The sequence below is a fragment of the Euprymna scolopes genome, chromosome 16 (genome assembly GCF_053919585.1).
Source record: "Euprymna scolopes isolate OS-2025 chromosome 16, ASM5391958v1, whole genome shotgun sequence".
NCBI lineage: Eukaryota > Metazoa > Mollusca > Cephalopoda > Sepiida > Sepiolidae > Euprymna > Euprymna scolopes.
The window spans coordinates 92,961,500-92,985,643 of NC_136497.1; the positions used below are offsets into that span (position 1 = coordinate 92,961,500).

At 28.4% G+C, this 24,144-nt stretch overlaps 1 protein-coding gene across 1 annotated transcript in view; it reads left to right on the forward strand.

Moving 5' to 3' along the window:
* The window catches only part of LOC145296203 (cytosolic carboxypeptidase 6-like), a 1,000,694-nt gene that overhangs the window by 555,635 nt on the left and 420,915 nt on the right, over nt 1-24,144 (forward strand). Inside the window, exon 4 of the mRNA XM_080142411.1 lies at nt 18,631-18,725. Within this exon, the coding sequence (XP_079998537.1) occupies nt 18,631-18,725 (95 nt within the window). The remainder of the gene's footprint in view (nt 1-18,630; nt 18,726-24,144) is intronic.

Sequence of the window (24,144 nt, forward strand, 5' to 3'; positions counted from 1 at the left end):
AGTTATACTGTATTTGAAAATGGTGCCAACTTGATAGAGATCTGCTTGAGGCAACTACCATTTTAAATATATTTGATTCGGAAGAAGAAATGCCAACTATTAGAATAGCTTCAGAAATCTATGAATGAATCTACGATGTTAACCAACTGCAGACACTTTCATAACTTGGTAAAATCACACAGATGATTCCTGTGATATATAAAATATATTGTATGGTATAATGTTTATCCTATAACTATAGGTACTTGAGAAATTTCATTGGATAACAAAGACGAAACAACAATGGTTTTATTATTGAAAAGTTTTATGTTAAGAGAGTCATGTAACATAATATTAAAAAGGTTGTAGACATGTTTTAAAATAAAAAATAGACACCGTTATTTTTTTAGTTTCTCAAACATTAAAAGCGGATGTCTGCAAATATTTACATAGTAAAAAAAACAAAAACATTTGCTTTGTGTCTTGTTATTTCTGCCAAGAAGGTTATGTTTTCTGTCTAGTTTGTTGCAAAATTTCAGGCTGATCAGATAAATGGTTTTTGAGTTATCAACATTTCCATAGCATACCTTCGAAATACTTCATACAATTAGGAAAAGTAAGGCCCAGATAAAACTTTTGTAAAAGTCAGTATAGGGTCCGTTCTGATATTACATGATCCTCGGTTAGTGAAAGAGAAATCCTTCTAGACTAAGGTAATTTTTATTTTTGTCCCAATCCATTTGCTTATCGACCTTATGTCTAACTCCACCTTTGTAAGGAGGCAAGTAAATAAGGACTCAATCTCTGAAATGGTTTTTAATGTTTGTTTGCTTCGTTTGTTAATTATTAAAAAGTTTAATTTTATTATGCTAGTAAATAATTTTAATTTTATTATGCTGGTAAATAAATATTTAATATACTCCCCCTTCTTTCTCTACATTAAAAAAACAAATTTGTGTCTAATCTTTCTCTACATTAAAAAAAAACAAATTTGTGTCTAAAGTTTTTAACGTTTTTTTTTTATTTGTAAAGTTTGCAAAATAAATCTGCGAAGATAACTATGTAAAAGAACAAGACAAGCTGATTCTGTGGTAATTGATCCCTTATTTGTAAATTATGGAGGACAATTAAAACAGATATTTTTTTAACATAATTTAATCCCAGAACTTAAGCATATTTTAACATGTATCATGTGTGATTAAAACATAGAAAAAACCATTAGCCAAACAAATTTTGATTAACTCGCATTTAGTATAATAATAGATTGCAATTACGTTTAATACATAGCCATAAATAGAATTTTTTTAAAAACATATTTTGTTTTCACTATTTTGCATTCAATATAATTATATCTGATTATGTTTCGAAATTTTTTAGATGATTGACGATTTATATTGTTTGTATTCAGACGACTGGCGCAATGGATAAAGTACTAAGTTAATCAGTTCTATGTGATAGTCTTCTGGAGATTGAAGGTTTAATACTCAGCGCAAACTAAGCATATTATGGCTGACGGTACAAGAACAATTTAATCCCATAGATAAAATAATGGGTTCTGTTCACGATTCTGTACAGGTTCCCAAATTCAACATAAAGATTCCTGACTTGGCATTCCTGATGATTGATTCTGTTCAAAATCTACTGTTTAAGATCCTTGTTGATGGTATCCAAATTTTCTTCGGTCGTCTAACTTTCTTTTGACGATTCTTTTCAAGGTCTCTGTATTTTCTCATCTAACAGTCACACAGGACATCTATAGAATGTATGGCATCAATATAAAAGAAATGAACGATATGACTGTGGGATTTTCACAAGTGATACTAGTTAAAAATAATTTAACAAATTGAAATAAAACATTATTCTCTAACTTGACAAGATGCATCTGAATAAGGATATTAGATTGACCGAAAAGTTGCGATAATAATATACAAGATAAGAACAATCGTGTGAATAATCCAAATAATATATACTTTTGTGGTTATATGGAAATTAGATGGCGACACATTTGAAAACATTCATGAGCAAATTCTTCTTGTAACTTAACTTTCATCTTGACACATTTAAAATATGTGTTCTAACTGTTCAAATGCATCTATATATATAAAAGTTCAAGTGCATCTATACATATAAAATTTCAAGTGCATCTATATATATAAAAGTTCAAGTGCATCTATATATATAAAAGTTCAAGTGCATCTATATATATAAAATTTCAAGTGCATCTATATATATAAAATTTCAAGTGCATCTATATATAAAAAATTTCAAGTGCATCTATATATACATAATTTCAAGTGCATCTATATATATAAAAGTTCAAGTGCATCTATATGTATAAAAGTTCAAGTGCATCTATATATATATATAAAAGTTCAAGTGCATCTATATATATAAAAGTTCAAGTGCATCTATATATATATAAAAGTTCAAGTGCATCTATATATATAAAAGTTCAAGTGCATCTATATATATATAATTTCAAGTGCATCTATATATATAAAATTTTAAGTGCATCTATATATATAAAAGTTCAAGTGCATCTATATATATATAATTTCAAGTGCATCTATATATATAAAATTTTAAGTGCATCTATATATATAAAAGTTCAAGTGCATCTATATATATAAAAGTTCAAGTGCATCTATATATATAAAATTTTAAGTGCATCTATATATATAAAAGTTCAAGTGCATCTATATATATAAAAGTTCAAGTGCATCTATATATATAAAAGTTCAAGTGCATCTATATATATAAAAGTTCAAGTGCATCTATATATATAAAATTTCAAGTGCATCTATATATATAAAAGTTCAAGTGCATCTATATATATAAAATTTCAAGTGCATCTATATATATAAAAGTTCAAGTGCATCTATATATATAAAATTTCAAGTGCATCTATATATATAAAATTTCAAGTGCATCTATATATATAAAAGTTCAAGTGCATCTATATATATAAAAGTTCAAGTGCATCTATATATATATATAATTTCAAGTGCATCTATATATATAAAATTTTAAGTGCATCTATATATATAAAAGTTCAAGTGCATCTATATATATATAATTTCAAGTGCATCTATATATATAAAATTTTAAGTGCATCTATATATATAAAAGTTCAAGTGCATCTATATATATAAAAGTTCAAGTGCATCTATATATATAAAATTTTAAGTGCATCTATATATATAAAAGTTCAAGTGCATCTATATATATAAAAGTTCAAGTGCATCTATATATATAAAATTTCAAGTGCATCTATATATATAAAAGTTCAAGTGCATCTATATATATAAAATTTCAAGTGAATCTATATATATAAAAGTTCAAGTGCATCTATATATATAAAATTTCAAGTGCATCTATATATATAAAAGTTCAAGTGCATCTATATATATAAAATTTCAAGTGCATCTATATATATAAAATTTCAAGTGCATCTATATATATAAAAGTTCAAGTGCATCTATATATATAAAAGTTCAAGTGCATCTATATATATATAATTTCAAGTGCATCTATATATATAAAAGTTCAAGTGCATCTATATATATAAAAGTTCAAGTGCATCTATATATATATAATTTCAAGTGCATCTATATATATAAAATTTTAAGTGCATCTATATATATAAAAGTTCAAGTGCATCTATATATATAAAAGTTCAAGTGCATCTATATGTATAAAAGTTCAAGTGCATCTATATATATATATAAAAGTTCAAGTGCATCTATATATATAAAAGTTCAAGTGCATCTATATATATAAAAGTTCAAGTGCATCTATATATATATAAAAGTCCAAGTGCATCTATATATATATATAAAAGTTCAAGTGCATCTATATATATTAAATTTCAAGTGCATCTATATATATATAAAAGTTCAAGTGCATCTATATATATATATAAAAGTCCAAGTGCATCTATATATATATAAAAGTTCAAGTGCATCTATATATATATAAAAGTCCAAGTGCATCTATATATATAAAAGTTGAAGTACATCTATATATATATATAAAAGTTCAAGTGCATCTATATATATTAAATTTCAAGTGCATCTATATATATATAAAATTTCAAGTGCATCTATATATATAAAAGTTCAAGTGCATCTATATATATAAAATTTCAAGTGCATCTATATATATATAAAAGTTCAAGTTCATCTATATATATATATATAAAAGTTCAAGTGCATCTATATATATAAAAGTTCAAGTGCATCTATATATATATAAAAGTTCAAGTGCATCTATATATATATAAAAGTTCAAGTGCATCTATATATATAAAAGTTCAAGTGCATCTATATATATAAAAGTTCAAGTGCATCTATATATATAAAAGTTCAAGTGCATCTATATATATAAAATTTCAAGTGCATCTATATATATAAAAGTTCAAGTGCATCTATATATATAAAAGTTCAAGTGCATCTATATGTATAAAAGTTCAAGTGCATCTATATATATATATAAAAGTTCAAGTGCATCTATATATATAAAAGTCCAAGTGCATCTATATATATAAAAGTTCAAGTGCATCTATATATATAAAAGTTCAAGTGCACATATATATATATATAAAAGTTCAAGTGCATCTATATATATAAAAGTCCAAGTGCATCTATATATATAAAAGTTCAAGTGCATCTATATATATATATATATAAAAGTTCAAGTGCATCTATATATATATATATATATAAAAGTTCAAGTGCATCTATATATATATAAAAGTTCAAATGATCTATATATATAAAAGTTCAAATGATCTATATATATATAATTTCAAGTGCATCTATATATATATAAAAGTTCAAGTGCATCTATATATATATAAAAGTTCAAGTGCATCTATATATATAAAAGTTCAAGTGCATCTATATATATATAAAAGGCCAAGTGCATCTATATATATATATAAAAGTTCAAGTGCATCTATATATATTAAATTTCAAGTGCATCTATATATATATAAAAGTTCAAGTGCATCTATATATATATATAAAAGTCCAAGTGCATCTATATATATATAAAAGTTCAAGTGCATCTATATATATAAAAGTTGAAGTACATCTATATATATATATAAAAGTTCAAGTGCATCTATATATATTAAATTTCAAGTGCATCTATATATATATAAAATTTCAAGTGCATCTATATATATAAAAGTTCAAGTGCATCTATATATATAAAAGTTCAAGTGCATCTATATATATATAAAAGTTCAAGTGCATCTATATATATATATAAAAGTTCAAGTGCATCTATATATATAAAAGTTCAAGTGCATCTATATATATATAAAAGTTCAAGTGCATCTATATATATATATAAAAGTCCAAGTGCATCTATATATATATAAAAGTTCAAGTGCATCTATATATATATAAAAGTCCAAGTGCATCTATATATATAAAAGTTGAAGTACATCTATATATATATATAAAAGTTCAAGTGCATCTATATATATTAAATTTCAAGTGCATCTATATATATATAAAATTTCAAGTGCATCTATATATATAAAAGTTCAAGTGCATCTATATATATAAAAGTTCAAGTGCATCTCTATATATATAAAAGTTCAAGTGCATCTATATATATATAAAAGTTCAAGTGCATCTATATATATAAAAGTTCAAGTACATCTATATATATATAAAAGTTCAAGTGCATCTATATATATATATAAAAGTCCAAGTGCATCTATATATATATAAAAGTTCAAGTGCATCTATATATATATAAAAGTCCAAGTGCATCTATATATATAAAAGTTGAAGTACATCTATATATATATATAAAAGTTCAAGTGCATCTATATATATTAAATTTCAAGTGCATCTATATATATATAAAATTTCAAGTGCATCTATATATATAAAAGTTCAAGTGCATCTATATATATAAAATTTCAAGTGCATCTATATATATATAAAAGTTCAAGTGCATCTATATATATATATAAAAGTTCAAGTGCATCTATATATATAAAAGTTCAAGTGCATCTATATATATATAAAAGTTCAAGTGCATCTATATATATATATAAAAGTTCAAGTGCATCTATATATATAAAAGTTCAAGTGCATCTATATATATAAAAGTTCAAGTGCATCTATATATATAAAAGTTACAGTGCATCTATATATATAAAATTTCAAGTGCATCTATATATATAAAAGTTCAAGTGCATCTATATATATAAAAGTTCAAGTGCATCTATATGTATAAAAGTTCAAGTGCATCTATATATATATATAAAAGTTCAAGTGCATCTATATATATAAAAGTCCAAGTGCATCTATATATATAAAAGTTCAAGTGCATCTATATATATAAAAGTTCAAGTGCATCTATATATATATATAAAAGTTCAAGTGCATCTATATATATAAAAGTCCAAGTGCATCTATATATATAAAAGTTCAAGTGCATCTATATATATATATATAAAAGTTCAAGTGCATCTATATATATATATACATAAAAGTTCAAGTGCATCTATATATATATAAAAGTTCAAGTGCATCTATATATATAAAAGTTCAAATGATCTATATATACATAATTTCAAGTGCATCTATATATATATAAAAGTTAAAGTGCATCTATATATATATAAAAGTTAAAGTGCATCTATATATATAAAAGTTCAAGTGCATCTATATATATATAAAAGTCCAAGTGCATCTATATATATATATAAAAGTTCAAGTGCATCTATATATATTAAATTTCAAGTGCATCTATATATATATAAAAGTTCAAGTGCATCTATATATATATATAAAAGTCCAAGTGCATCTATATATATATAAAAGTTCAAGTGCATCTATATATATATAAAATTTCAAGTGCATCTATATATATAAAAGTTGAAGTACATCTATATATATATATAAAAGTTCAAGTGCATCTATATATATTAAATTTCAAGTGCATCTATATATATATAAAATTTCAAGTGCATCTATATATATAAAAGTTCAAGTGCATCTATATATATAAAAGTTCAAGTGCATCTATATATATATAAAAGTTCAAGTGCATCTATATATATATATAAAAGTTCAAGTGCATCTATATATATAAAAGTTCAAGTGCATCTATATATATATAAAAGTTCAAGTGCATCTATATATATATATAAAAGTTCAAGTGCATCTATATATATACAAGTTCAAGTGCATCTATATATATAAAAGTTCAAGTGCATCTATATATATAAAATTTCAAGTGCATCTATATATATAAAAGTTCAAGTGCATCTATATATATAAAAGTTCAAGTGCATCTATATATATAAAAGTTCAAGTGCATCTATATATATAAAATTTCAAGTGCATCTATATATATAAAATTTAAAGTGCATCTATATATATAAAATTTCAAGTGCATCTATATATATAAAATTTCAAGTGCATCTATATATATAAAAGTTCAAGTGCATCTATATATATAAAAGTTCAAGTGCATCTATATATATAAAAGTTCAAGTGCATCTATATATATAAAATTTCAAGTGCATCTATATATATAAAAGTTCAAGTGCATCTATATATATAAAAGTTCAAGTGCATCTATATATATAAAAGTTCAAGTGCATCTATATATATAAAATTTCAAGTGCATCTATATATTAAAATTTTTAAGTGCATCTATATATATAAAAGTTCAAGTGCATCTATATATATATAATTTCAAGTGCATCTATATACATAAAATTTCAAGTGCATCTATATATATAAAAGTTCAAGTGCATCTATATGTATAAAAGTTCAAGTGCATCTATATATATATAATTTCAAGTGCATCTATATATATAAAAGTTCAAGTGCATCTATATATATAAAAGTTCAAGTGCATCTATATATATAAAAGTTCAAGTGCATCTATATGTATAAAAGTTCAAGTGCATCTATATGTATAAAGGTTCAAGTGCATCTATATATATATATAAAAATTCAAGTGCATCTATATATATAAAAGTTCAAGTGCATCTATATATATAAAAGTTCAAGTGCATCTATATATATAAAAGTTCAAGTGCATCTATATATATAAAAGTTCAAGTGCATCTATATAAAATTTAAAATGCATCTATATATATAAAAGTTCAAGTGCATCTATATATATAAAAGTTCAAGTGCATCTATATATATATAATTTCAAGTGCATCTATATATATAAAAGTCCAAGTGCATCTATATATATAAAAGTCCAAGTGCATCTATATATATAAAAGTTCAAGTGCATCTATATATATAAAAGTCCAAGTGCATCTATATATATAAAAGTGCAAGTGCATCTATATATATAAAAGTTCAAGTGCATCTATATATATATATAAAAGTTCAAGTGCATCTATATATATAAAAGTCCAAGTGCATCTATATATATAAAAGTTCAAGTGCATCTATATATATATATAAAAGTTCAAGTGCATCTATATATATATATAAAAGTTCAAGTGCATCTATATATATATAAAAGTTCAAATGATCTATATATATAAAAGTTCAAATGATCTATATATATAAAAGTTCAAGTGCATCTATATATATATAAAAGTTCAAGTGCATCTATATATATAAAAGTTCAAGTGCATCTATATATATAAAAGTTCAAGTGCATCTATATACATATAAAAGTCCAAGTGCATCTATATATATATATAAAAGTTCAAGTGCATCTATATATATTAAATTTCAAGTGCATCTATATATATATAAAAGTTCAAGTGCATCTATATATATATATAAAAGTCCAAGTGCATCTATATATATAAAAGTTCAAGTGCATCTATATATATATAAAAGTCCAAGTGCATCTATATATATAAAAGTTCAAGTGCATCTATATATATATATAAAAGTTCAAGTGCATCTATATATATTAAATTTCAAGTGCATCTATATATATATAAAATTTCAAGTGCATCTATATATATAAAAGTTCAAGTGCATCTATATATATAAAAGTTCAAGTGCATCTATATATATAAAAGTTCAAGTGCATCTATATATATATAAAAGTTCAAGTGCATCTATATATATATATAAAAGTTCAAGTGCATCTATATATATAAAAGTTCAAGTGCATCTATATATATAAAAGTTCAAGTGCATCTATATATATAAAATTTCAAGTGCATCTATATATATAAAAGTTCAAGTGCATCTATATATATAAAAGTTCAAGTGCATCTATATATATAAAAGTTCAAGTGCATCTATATATATAAAAGTTCAAGTGCATCTATATATACAAAAGTTCAAGTGCATCTATATATATAAAATTTCAAGTGCATCTATATATATAAAAGTTCAAGTGCATCTATATATATAAAAGTTCAAGTGCATCTATATATATAAAATTTCAAGTGCATCTATATATATAAAAGTTCAAGTGCATCTATATATATAAAATTTCAAGTGCATCTATATATATAAAAGTTCAAGTGCATCTATATATATAAAAGTCCAAGTGCATCTATATATATAAAATTTAAAGTGCATCTATATATATAAAAGTTCAAGTGCATCTATATATATAAAATTTCAAGTGCATCTATATATATAAAAGTTCAAGTGCATCTATATATATAAAAGTCCAAGTGCATCTATATATATAAAAGTTCAAGTGCATCTATATATATAAAAGTTCAAGTGCATCTATATATATAAAAGTTCAAGTGCATCTATATATATAAAAGTTCAAGTGCATCTATATATATAAAATTTCAAGTGTATCTATATATATAAAAGTTCAAGTGCATCTATATATATAAAATTTCAAGTGCATCTATATATATAAAATTTAAAGTGCATCTATATATATAAAATTTCAAGTGCATCTATATATATAAAATTTCAAGTGCATCTATATATATAAAAGTTCAAGTGCATCTATATATATAAAATTTCAAGTGCATCTATATATATAAAAGTTCAAGTGCATCTATATATATAAAAGTTCAAGTGCATCTATATATATAAAAGTTCAAGTGCATCTATATATATAAAAGTTCAAGTGCATCTATATATATAAAATTTCAAGTGTATCTATATATATAAAAGGTCAAGTGCATCTATATATATAAAATTTCAAGTGCATCTATATATATAAAAGTTCAAGTGCATCTATATATATAAAAGTTTAAGTGCATCTATATATATAAAAGTTCAAGTGCATCTATATGTATATATAAAAGGTCAAGTGCATCTATATATATATAAAAGTTCAAGTGCATCTATATATATATAAAAGTTCAAGTGCATCTATATATATAAAATTTCAAGTGCATCTATATATATAAAATTTCAAGTGCATCTATATATATAAAATTTCAAGTGCATCTATATATATAAAATTTCAAGTGCATCTATATATATAAAAGTTCAAGTGCATCTATATATATAAATTTTAAGTGCATCTATATATATAAAAGTTCAAGTGCATCTATATATATAAAATTTCAAGTGCATCTATATATATAAAATTTCAAGTGCATCTATATATATAAAAGTCCAAGTGCATCTATATATATAAAATTTCAAGTGCATCTATATATATAAAATTTCAAGTGCATCTATATATATAAAATTTCAAGTGCATCTATATATATAAAAGTTCAAGTGCATCTATATATATAAAATTTCAAGTGCATCTATATATATATAATTTCAAGTGCATCTATATATATAAAAGTTCAAGTGCATCTATATATATAAAATTTCAAGTGCATCTATATATATAAAATTTCAAGTGCATCTATATATATATAATTTCAAGTGCATCTATATATATAAAAGTTCAAGTGCATCTATATATATAAAATTTCAAGTGCATCTATATATATAAAAGTTCAAGTGCATCTATATATATAAAATTTCAAGTGCATCTATATATATAAAAGTTCAAGTGCATCTATATATATATAAAAGTTCAAGTGCATCTATATATATAAAAGTCCAAGTGCATCTATATATATAAAAGTTCAAGTGCATCTATATATATAAAAGTTCAAGTGCATCTATATATATATAAAAGTTCAAGTGCATCTATATATATAAAAGTCCAAGTGCATCTATATATATAAAAGTCCAAGTGCATCTATATATATAAAATTTCAAGTGCATCTATATATATATAATTTCAAGTGCATCTATATATATAAAAGTTCAAGTGCATCTATATATATAAAAGTTCAAGTGCATCTATATATATAAAATTTCAAGTGCATCTATATATATAAATTTCAAGTGCATCTATATATATAAAATTTCAAGTGCATCTATATATATATAAAAGTTCAAGTGCATCTATATATATATAATTTCAAGTGCATCTATATATATAAAAGTTCAAGTGCATCTATATATATATAATTTCAAGTGCATCTATATATATAAAAGTTCAAGTGCATCTATATATATAAAATTTCAAGTGCATCTATATATATAAAAGTTCAAGTGCATCTATATATATAAAAGTTCAAGTGCATCTATATATATAAAAGTTCAAGTGCATCTATATATATAAAAGTTCAAGTGCATCTATATATATAAAATTTCAAGTGCATCTATATATATAAAAGTTCAAGTGCATCTATATATATAAAATTTCAAGTGCATCTATATATATAAAAGTTTAAGTGCATCTATATATATAAAAGTTCAAGTGCATCTATATATATAAAAGTTCAAGTGCATCTATATATATAAAAGTTCAAGTGCATCTATATATATATAAAAGTTCAAGTGCATCTATATATATATAAAAGTTCAAGTGCATCTATATATATAAAAGTTCAAGTGCATCTATATATATAAAATTTCAAGTGCATCTATATATATAAAAGTTCAAGTGCATCTATATATATAAAATTTCAAGTGCATCTATATATATAAAAGTTCAAGTGCATCTATATATATAAAAGTTCAAGTGCATCTATATATATAAAAGTTCAAGTGCATCTATATATATTAAATTTCAAGTGCATCTATATATATAAAAGTTCAAGTGCATCTATATATACTAAATTTCAAGTGCATCTATATATATCAAAGTTCAAGTGCATCTATATATATAAAATTTCAAGTGCATCTATATATATAAAAGTTCAAGTGCATCTATATATATAAAAGTTCAAGTGCATCTATATATATAAAAGTTCAAGTGCATCTATATGTATATATAAAAGTTCAAGTGCATCTATATATATATATAAAAGTTCAAGTGCATCTATATATATATAAAAGTTCAAGTGCATCTATATATATATAAAATTTCAAGTGCATCTATATATATAAAAGTTCAAGTGCATCTATATATATAAAATTTCAAGTTCATCTATATATATAAAAGTTCAAGTGCATCTATATATATAAAAGTTCAAGTGCATCTATATATATAAAAGTTCAAGTGCATCTATATATATAAAAGTTCAAGTGCATCTATATATATATATATATAAAAGTTCAAGTGCATCTATATATATATATAAAAGTTCAAGTGCATCTATATATGTAAAAGTTCAAGTGCATCTATATATATAAAAGGCAAAATGTGTGTGGGAATATTTTTTGTATGTCCAGCAAAGGCTTTTTTTCGCCAGGCTTGTCCAGGGGATAATTATTTCTTGGAACTTTTTATATGCCGCATAGATTGTAATATCTATGATTTGTGAATGTTCGTCACATCCAGATTTATTTACATCGAATTTTACAAAATTCTTGCTATTCCAGCTCCCCTCATGTGTGTTTGGCTTTTTCATATAAAAGCAAAACTAATCTAAAGCAAAGACAACTTTTCTGGCCCTCGTGCTGGGAACGTCCAGAAAGCAATAAAGCTTTGATCAATGCAGAGGAAACCCCTTACATCATACAATTGCTATTCATTTGGACACTCCGCTTTTTATGGGTGTTTGGTTCCCCCCCCCCCCCCTCCCCAACATCTTTGGGAAACAAAACTAGGAAAACTACTTCACAACTAAAGTTGGGTAAACAAACCTCAAAAAACTGCCTTTCAGTAAAAGTTAAGTGCGGGATTTCATTCTCTGTATGGCATGATATTTGACTTCATTAAATTCACGCACCTTTCAATTAAGTTTTTAATCCTTAAATTCAAACGTTTTTCTGTTACTCTCCCTTGCTGGCCGAGCAGTAACATGTCAAATTTTTTTCACACTAAATGGTCCACTTTCGCCTCAAGGTTTCTGGTTCGATCCTTCCTACCTACCAAAACTTTTTTTTTTCCATCATGTTCCCTGTTTTTTTTTTTGTTGTTGTTTTCCCAATGTTAACATCGTTTTTTTTATTTGATCATATTTGTTTGGATCTCCCCTGCCCCAAACACACACACCTCCAAACACTCGGGCAACACCGGGCAACGCTGGGCAACGCCGGGCAATGCCGAACAACGCCGGGCAACCCCGCTAGTTCAAAATAAGTTGTTAAATGAAGCTCATACTCATCAAACTGATCAATCTTATATAGTTCCATACATATCATATCATTTGGTTATAAGAAATAGAGAAAACAAAGATTTGAAAACTATTGTTTTATAATCCCAAACAAAGCATATTGTCACTTGGAACATAAGGGGTTCCTATTTGGGATCATGTCTAACAAAGGACTATGGGGAGTTGAGCAGCTATATATCTGTTCACATTGAATTTAAACTTCTGCAGGTTAATACAGTCATGGAAGCAGAAAACAGGGAGGAAATTTCAGAATCTAGCAGTTTGAGGACAGAAACTATTAGCATAGAAGGCTGTATGTAGGAACCTAAACAATAAAGAGGTAGGATTTTGCAGCTTGTCGGATTAGTCAGAAGCAAGTGCTATGCATTCATCAGAGCACATTCCATTAGAGTACTTGTAAAACAGGCACAGATGTAACATTGTGTCAGTGAGAACTAGGTTAGAGTTTGGCTGATAGTGCTGAACCTATTGGATTTGAGACTCTTTTTTGGACTCTGTTTAAGAGTAAGAGACTAATGGCAGAGTCACCATCCTAGATGTGGCAACAATACTGCATGCATGAACGAATTGTGCTTTTGTAAAGATATAGAATATTCTCTGGTGTAAGTAATTTCTAACAAGAAAAGGGAACACACCTTTTTTGCAGAAGCCTTGGCAATGTTCTCAATGTACTGTATTTGTTCCAATCCTTGATGATATATTATTACTATAGCTGCTATATCACTCATAGTCTGAAATGATTCAAAGAGAATACAGCAATCTAAGAATCAGGCAAATGCTATGAGAAAAAAGAATTCAAAATTCGATTTTTTTAGAATGATGAAGAATGGTAAAGAATTTAATACAAATGGTCAGGTTTTGCAGGGTTTTTTTTTTTTTGACAAGGCGCAGTCCTATCTTACACGTTTGTGTAATGCCAACTGCATGTTGAGAAAGATTTAGAGAATAATGTTTTATTTCAATTTGTTAAATTATTTTTAACTAGTGTCACTTGTGAAAGTCCCCCAGCCATATCGTTCATTTCTTTTATATTGATGCCATACATTCTATAGATGTCCTGTGTGACTGTTAGATAAGAAAATACAGAGACCTTGAAAAGAAACGCCCCCAGCAGAAAGTTAGACAACCGAAGAAAATTTGGATACCATCAACAAGGATCTTAAATAGATTTTGAACAGAATCAAGCATCAGGAATGCCAAGTTTGGAGACCGATATGGCAGGCTGCTAGAAAAATTCTGATATTATGCCAAGGGGAATCACTATCATTTACATCGATTTGTGTGCTGGCATGTATTAAACGACTTTTAAAAATTGACTTTAAAACTAATCTCTACACAGGCCTTTATTGTCTTTCTTCCTCTCAAATCCATCCTAATCACTTCTTACCATATTTAATTTGGCCTTCACCCATGAATTGACCTTACTATCTCAGTTGTTCTATTAACCCTAAAACTTTTATCCATTTTTTTCAACATAGCGATACTATAAAAATTTCCTGTTCAGAACACATCTCTCTATACTGTCCAGATTTAATCTGCCTCTGAGATCACTAGAACTAAGCATGTCTTTAATAAATATATTACACATACATCGTATCATTCCCATATCATTTCTCTTCATGTAATGCATGTCTTCAAACCTCATTGGCCAGATTTCATTTTCATGCATCATCACTCTGTGTACACATGCCTGATATACCTTTCTCTTGGTAAACAGTAATAATGCTCTATTTTTTAGTGATAGCAGAAGTTTTCCAGACTCACTCCGTACTCTTTTAATTCTTACAACAACGCTAAAACCGCCATTTCCCTGTGTTCAAATATCATCAAGGTAGCAAAACTCCTGAACAACATTAATAGCTCGTACCTAATAAATAAGATATTATTGATGATGATGATGATGATGATGATGATGATGATGATGATGGAGAATAAACTTTTGATACATTTCTGAATTTTTGAGATGAGGAGTGATTATTCATATAATTTGGATCCTTCAGACTCGTGGCGTAGTGGATAAAGTATTTTGTAAAATTCAGTTGTAATAGTTACACTCTTTTGGAGATTGAAAGGTCGATGTGGTAGCACTCAAAACACAATTGTAAATTATTTAGGACTTTTATCCAGTCATGACTGACAGAAGGAAAGCATGTTACTCTCATGGATTAAATAAAGGGCTCCATTCGAAATTCTGTGCAGATTCTCCAGTTCAACAGAAATATTCCCGAGTTCGACACGATTCACCTGAAGGAGGTAGGAGGTTACTTCAATCGAAACATTGTGAAAATCACACTCAAGATTAGAACAGTAGTCTGAAGAATCCAAATAATATTAAACTTTTTGATGTAAGTTAAATCTTGTGTTAAAAAATATTTGCAAACGTTTTACTCGGTACAACTCCATCATTTGTACTTCTATTTATTATTTAAACATCTTTAGAAGAAATTTAGCAAAAAGCGAGCCAGTCAGTTGAAATCGTCTTTCTCCTTGTATCTGCTTATTTGAAAAATGTTTGATTCTTGTCTATGTCAATAAGGACCCAATACATCCGTTTACCTCAAAGTTATAGTATTTCTTTTGTGTAAGTAAATATGGTTGGCCTCTGTATATTGGTTTATCAAGTAAGTTTATATTTGTTGGAGTTCTTGGTTCATGCTTTGCTTTGGCTTCAGATGAGCTTCGGGTATAAAGAAGCCGGTATGAAGCAAGAATACCAATAAACTGATTTCCATGTGCATTGATGGGTCATCTGCATAGATTCTGTTCGTTTGTGTGATTGTGCCATGCTCTTCTAAATAAGATAAATACAAAAAGACAAAAAGGAGGAAGACATCCGGAAGATAAAGATGTAGAATGTCTTATATGAAGGAGAAAGTAATTTGGAAATGGAAACACAGAGAATTAAGGTACTGAGAGAGAGAGAGAGAGAGAGAGAGAGAGAGAGAGAGAGAGAGAGAGAGGGGAATGTAAATTGTTTGGAAAAAGGTGAATAATCGGAAAGCGAAAAAGATGTACTTAGTGAGAAAACCAAGCAAGTAGGAAAAAAGGTCAGAAATCAATGAAAGAAGAACGGATGGGGATAAAATGTGTTTACCCGAGAGAGTTAAAGAGTTACTTTTATTTATTGACTGGACATAATGGTTGCTCTAAGGGGATCACACAATATCAGGGCTGCAATCACATTTAGAATAAAAAGTACTTTTATTCATAGGTTGTTCACCCCCTTAACAACATTAACTATTGACCATTTATCTACAGCTATTTTCTCTTATTTACCATGGGATTTACAGATCTCCTCGTAAAAGATTGGATGTGACACGAGATCCCTATTTACTTGTTTCCTTAAGACGGCAGAGTTGGATACAAGGTCAGATTTTAATGTAATTGTGCGGACGTTGGAGAAAACAATGGACTTTAGTGCATCCCATTTCCATCTAGAAGAGACGAAGTAAAAAAAGAAAATGAAAGAAGAATAAACTGAATAAATGGATAAAATCAGAGAGTGGCCTACACATTGTAGTATTTTTTTTCACGTTCACTTGTTTTGTCTATCTCTTTACTAATCTACCACATATCAATAAAATGAGTAAAATAATTCATGAGAGCTAAGGAAGTCTATTTTGATATATATGATATAAACATATGATATACGTTTATAGTGTACAAATACCACATGTGTATGCAAAAATTGCACAACTCTTATTTTATAAAGAGTATTTATTTATCTCTTCTCTAATAGGTTAGACACAAGGTCAGCTGTAGGTTAGATGAAAGTTTCTGTGGAATGTACACCTAGATTTTCAGTTCGTCTCGTTAACCACTTAGCTCCAATCACCCTCATCTTATTAAGAATAACATCATATAATAGAGAAATTTACCTTGAACTTAATTAAAAACTAGCCTTTAACTATTGTTAAATGCAGGTTAAAATAGTTATTTAATTGATAAAGTACACCACCAATTTCCTATCAGAATTATCCGTTTCTTAATTACTCTTAGGTATAAACAAAACAGATAAACAACAATAAACTAAAAATCTTACATAAATATGACATGTTTTTTTGCATTTAAAAATAATACATCAAAATATAGACGTATATAAAACTTATTAATACATGGCTAGCTGAAAAGACAGACTTACCAAATATGTGTAGAAACACATCGACAGAATTAGTATATTTGAGGACGAGACTTAACACATTTCATAGAAATTAGTCTGGATGAAATAGGAGTAATGGAGAAAAGTGCTGATGCCTTGAAAGTTAAACCTGTATGAGAAAACGAATCAAGGATTTGGTAAGCATGTTGTCAACTTAATGGTCAAACCGAAACAAGAAAAAAATGAATGAACTTTTGAGTCACGACTTTTATGTAAGTGACCACATTGATTAATCAACCGATGGCTGACTATTTCATCGTCACGTGGTCTAAGACTGTATACATTAAGAGGATAGCAATTTCACTACGTCTATAACAGATTTACATATAAAATCAAAATAATTCTAATCTTCACAATTCTATAGTGTTTTATGCTTTATTTATTGTTCTAAGTTCGTACATGGTCTGTGCAGAAAGAAGTTTATTGCAAATAAAATTATTGTTCAGTGATAATTTTATCCTATTTGGACATTGCAGGGTGAATATTCAGTTCTATGAATGTCACTACATTTTAAGGGGAAGAGATAGAATGGCAGACTTGGTAAATTATTTCACTAATTTGAAGGAAACCTACTTGTACCAATATTTTTCTAGAGACCATGGGTGATAATTATTTTAGCATTTAGCATTCTAGAAATCAAAAACGTAAGACTATGCATTTTTGTTGTTTGTTGAGTATCATAAAAACGTTTTTAAGTAAAAAAGTAATCAGGAAAATCCTAAAACCATTCAATTTATAAAACTTATTTTTAGTTGATCAAAGAACCATCATGAGATGTCAATGTGGAATTTTCGTTTGATCCACAATTTACTTCTGCAAATTCGATTTATTTTCTACACGTTTCTTACAACATAAATTATTTAAATTCTAATTCTTCTTAGTAGTCTTTCAACTGCTCTAACTTCGGTAAGAATTGTTTCTTAATCTGCTCTCTAAAAAAAAAGACGTCTTTACATTTTCTTTGTCTTTTAATTTTCAGAGGATTATATTCAATATAGTGAACTTCAGCAAAACAAAATCCCTTTACCGAGATGGAATGTCACCGCTTGTGAGATCGAACAGCAGACCAAAATGGTTTGTAGTTACAAATTTCTCGCTCTTATTTTTCTCACTTTAATTTTTTTTTATTATTGGATATGGAAGGTGGGGTATGTACTTTTGCTGACTCGCTTTCCTAGTAAATAACAAATCTAATTTAATTTATTTAATTCATTTTTAGTAATGTCTAATGATATTCATTTTAATTAACTCAACTGGAGATTGAACTCATAATTATCAGATAGATATCATTGTAGAAGAAAATTTTTTTATTCCCTAGACTTCTCACCCAAATCATTTTGCGCATCAAAACGGTATTCATTTCATGTAATAGCTATAGCTGCTGTATTATGCCAAAGATCACATATCACTATATTTAAAAAGTTGAGCGATTTGTCACACTGACAATGACATTAAATCGCAAACTTCATATTCAAGATAAAAGATTAATAGCTTTTTAATCTCTGCTCAGTGTTATCTATGTAATTGATGTCTGAAGGTAAACTAATTTGACTATTACTTTACAAAAGGATGTCTCATTAATTAACTATCCGGTTTTATTGTTTTCTTATTCAACATTTTTTTTTTCATTTTACTATATCGACTTCTTACTTTAAAAGTAAGGCAAGTAACTTTGTGTTGACGAATACACAGTTACTTCTCTTTGTTTGCTCTACTATTGACTTTTTTTTTTAAAGACAACGCCAATGTTTCTTTTTTTACATTTTAATCACGTGAATTCTTATTGAAGATGAAAGAAAAAAATTCAGGGCAATGCCAGATAAAAAAAATAGTTGTTAATAAAGTTTTAATAAGAACTTATTTTGTCTCTTTTCTAAGCTTTATTATGAGTTGTTTAGTCTATTTAACATATATAAAATTTGGATGGAAACCCCCAATATTTCCTCCTGTATCAGAAAACACGCTATGTGATATACGTATATCTGTACGTGATGTTGCCAAGCTAATCAAAAACCTTGATTCGAGTAAAGCAACTGGCCCTGATGGTATTCCAATTATAGTACTCAAAAAACTTCAATCTGTACTAGCGCCCATACTTACAAAACTGTTTAAACGTTGTCTTAAGGAGAATAGTTTCCCATCTCCCTGGAAAATCTCATCAGTATGCCCTGTATTTAAGAATTCAGGTGATCACTCATCCCCCTCTCAGTACAGGCCAATAAGTCTCCTGTGCGTCATGAGTAAGTTGCTAGAATCTGTGTTAAATACAGAAGTAATCAAACATCTCAACAAAAATAGTGACACTCAATATGGTTTCCGTTCTGCTAGATCTACAGCAGATGTCCTTACAGTTATATCGCATAGGATTAGCAAATCTCTCGACGGTGGCAATCTTTCTAGGGCAATTGCTCTTGACATATCTAAAGCCTTTGATAGGGTATGGCATAAAGGTTTACTTCATAAGATCACTAGCTATGGTATAGCTGGAAAAGTCTTCTCAATTATTAAATCATTTCTTTCTGATAGGTTCATAAGAGTAGTAGTTGAGGGGCAAAAATCAGAAGCTCACAGTATTAATGCCGGTGTCCCTCAGGGATCCATCCTGGGCCCAACTCTTTTCCTGATCTACATTAATGATCTTCCAAATCATATCCTTACATCATTTGTAGACATTTATGCTGACGACACTACCATCTATGGTACCACATCTAAGACAGTAAACGACCAAGTTCTCTCCAATTCTCTCTCTTCTGATCTTGAGCACGTAGTACAATGGGGAAAGGAGTGGCTGGTTACTTTTAATCCATCTAAAACCAAGCTTCTCTCTTTACATCATCAACATTCTAATCCACATTTGTCATCAATTGAAATGAATGGCTCTCGTCTTCAGGAGGCCTCAAGTTTTGACAAGCTTCTGGGCTTGACCATTACTCCTGATCTTAAATGGAACACATATATCAAATCTGTTGCCAAGGCCGCTGGAAAAATGGTGGGATCTTTCTATCGATCCAGTAGATATCTCACTGCTGATGCTATTCTCTATCTATATAAGAGCCAGGTACGTCCAAGGATGGAATACTGTTGCCACATCTGGGCAGGAGCTGCTAGAAAGGACTTGTCCTGCCTTGATAAAGTTCAAAATAGACTTCGTAGCCTCGTAGGAGATGTCCTTTTCTCCTCCTTGCAACCTCTATCTCACAGAAGAGATGTTGCGAGTTTGTCTCTGATGTATCGTTATTTTCATGGAAAGTGTTCAACTGAGCTTCAATCTATGGTCCCCCCTCGCCAAACTTTCACAAGAAACACTCGTCTAGCTGTAAACACTATCAATAATTTCCCCCACTCTTTATCTGTGCCTAAACCTAAACGTAGATTCCATGAACAAAGCTTTTTTATTAGAACTGCACGCCTGTTGAATTGTCTTCCGTTTTCCTGCTTTCCGGCTGACTACAATATGGTTGTGTTCAAGTCTAAAGTAAATAAGTTCTTGATGAGCCGTTCCATATAAGTTATTAAATTTACCAAATTTTCATTACTAATGATTACTATATTGACCAATTTCTACTGTACACTCTTTAACCCTTATCCTTGAGTGGCCTCTGGGCCTTGATAATGTGGTGATGCCTTTGTAAAAAAAAAAAAAAAAAAAAAATAATGTTATTTTCCTACACTCTTTACATGATAATCTTTAATGACTTGTAAAATAGTGATAAACTGATGCTTATTAGTTCAATAATTAATGATAAAAACAAAGTTAAAACCGAATATTTTACTAAAAGATGCATTTGATTCTTTTGAGTTTATGCATATAAAGTTAGTTATGTGTACATATTTCTTTCTATATATATATATAGGATTACTCCTAAACTAATTAACCAATTATTATGCATTTTGAAACACATCTGCTTAATCTAAGCATTGGTGATGTGAATAGTATTTAGTTTAATTTAGTCTTATGGAAAGTAAAGAAGGAGTGGAACCTCTTTTAAAATTCCGATATGCTCTAATTGTATACAATTTTAACACTAAATATTAGACACCAATTAATAAATATTACCCACATTTTCGTTTCCTTAGTGTATTTAAAAGAGATTTTGGGAAACATAACATGAGCACAATCTCTCATTAGAAAATTTAGATATTTCAGATTTGCATTAAATTTGATTTATAGTCATTAGACACAAGTTAAACAAGATTCAGAATAGAGAAAAGATGCAATAAACTAATAAAAAAAATCTGCTCTGAAATGGGGATAAGCATGGAGCACTGTGTCTCTAAAAAGAAACGAATAGATGGTAAAGGATTGACTGATGCAGCACTGGGGTTTGATACTGATCGAAACGGGAAATGCTGTCTGTCATAGACAGTTTGACTGAAAAAATATATTGCAGATTTTATCAAATTCACGATCTTGCAAGTAAATACGCTTTTCTTACACCATCAAATCTGCTTGATGATAATTATGATTGTCAGCTTGGTGAAGGAAGGAAGAAATTACAGCATTTTGTGCAAGTTTCAGGAAAGACAAATTCAATGGACCCCTTGAACTTTACAAATTCATACAGAGATACCACCTTGGGGATTCTAGCTCCAATATTGTGGTCTTGCTGCACATTTTCTTTACCCAGGCTATTAGCGTTGCCAGCTTTGATCGCTCTTTCTCGAAACTGAACCTCATAAAGAACTACATTCGATCAACAATGAGCTAGACAAGGCTTATAGACTTGGCAATCCTCTCCATAGAGAGGGAACTTGTTTATGGAGTGAATTTTGATAGAGTTATTGATAACTTTCCCGAACAAAAAAAAAAAAGCGCAGAAAGTCTGTTTGTAAATTTTCAACCGAATTGATGCCTTGCACCAGTTCTCTGACAAAAAATAAATTTATGGCATTATTTGCAATTTATAAATAGATTTATTTTAAAAAAATTTAAACTATTTTTAAAGGGGTTGAAGCATTTTTTACAACAACAAAAAAAGTAAATAAAAATGATTTTATCATTTCATAACATTTTCAAGTTTTCAAGTGTTCTCATTTAAATTTCTTAAAATGTTTTCTAAAATGTGTAACTATTTCTTAAATTTTCTGCTTAAACCAAACGATTACACATACGGACTTCAAAAACTTTCTGAAACAATCTTTTTTCAACAATTTGAATAATACGTTTTTGTTTTGATAAATCTTTGTTTTTTTTTTTTTTTGACGACTGTATATGTATTGGTGTACAGTACCTATTTACTATGCCTCCCCACGGGACAGAGTTAGACACCAGGGTCGTTTTTTAACGTGGAGAAAAGGTACAAAAATAAAAATTGTCTCAGTCGTGAAGGATTTCTCCTCCATCGAAAGAGAACAAGAAATAGAAGTGCAGCATCTGAAGAACAGATGGTATTTATTTGCTCCCCCACCGAGCAAATTAGGCACAAGGCCGATTTTTAATGTGAGGAGTGAAGGGGAAATGGGGACCAACTCCCCGGGGAGTAGGGGAGTTAGATAGTGACAATTGGTATCAAGGGTTGCCCCTACATTGACCAAGGTCTTATATGTGAGGTTGCCCACACATATGGTCTTTGCTTGCAGTATCTGCCGGAACAGATGGTATTTATTTGCTCCCCCACCGAGCAAATTAGGCACAAGGCCGATTTTTAATGTGAGGAGTGAAGGGAGGGGGAAGGGAAAAAGGGGACCAGCTCCCGAGAGGTGGGAAATGGGAGCTGGTTAAAGGTCAGGCATGTGGGGTTGCCCCCACATCTGGTCTTTGCTAGTCATAGCTAGTCATAGCTTGCAGTATCTGCCGGAACAGATGGTATTTATTTGCTCCCCCACCGAGCAAATTAGGCACAAGGCCGATTTTTAATGTGAGGAGTGAAGGGAGGGGGAAGGGAAAAAGGGGACCAGCTCCCGAGAGGTGGGAAATGGGAGCTGGTTAATGGTCAGGCATGTGGGGTTGCCCCCACATGTGGTCTTTGCTAGTCATAGCCTGCAGCATCTGCCGGAACAGATACTACACTTTGATCTTGTTTATATATTTTATTGAGAAAGAAAAAATTGAACATAAAAAACGAACAAAAAATTCAATTCAACAAAATTAGGCACAAGGCCCTACAAGAAATTGGGAGGGGGAGGGTACAGGGTCTTTTTGACTATGTAACAGATGAGACTTTGAAGTCTTACTCTTGACTGGCAACATTTACCAAAATACCTCAATCACTCTGTGGATCCTAATCTAACTAATAACCCCAGCGTTCAATGTAAAATTTAACTATTTACAATTTGTATATTCATTTCTGTATGTTGTGTGTGCATTTTTTTTTTTTTTTTTTTTTTTTTTTTTTGTGTGTGTGTATGTGTGAGAAAATAAAGTTCGATTTCATTAGAAAGAGTTCTTGAATTAATTGGCGTAAAATGTTCGTGGAGTGGGAAAAAACTAATGAAAGTGTTCATTTTAAAAATAAAGAAAAAACTACTAATGTGTTGTTAGTAAGACCCCCCT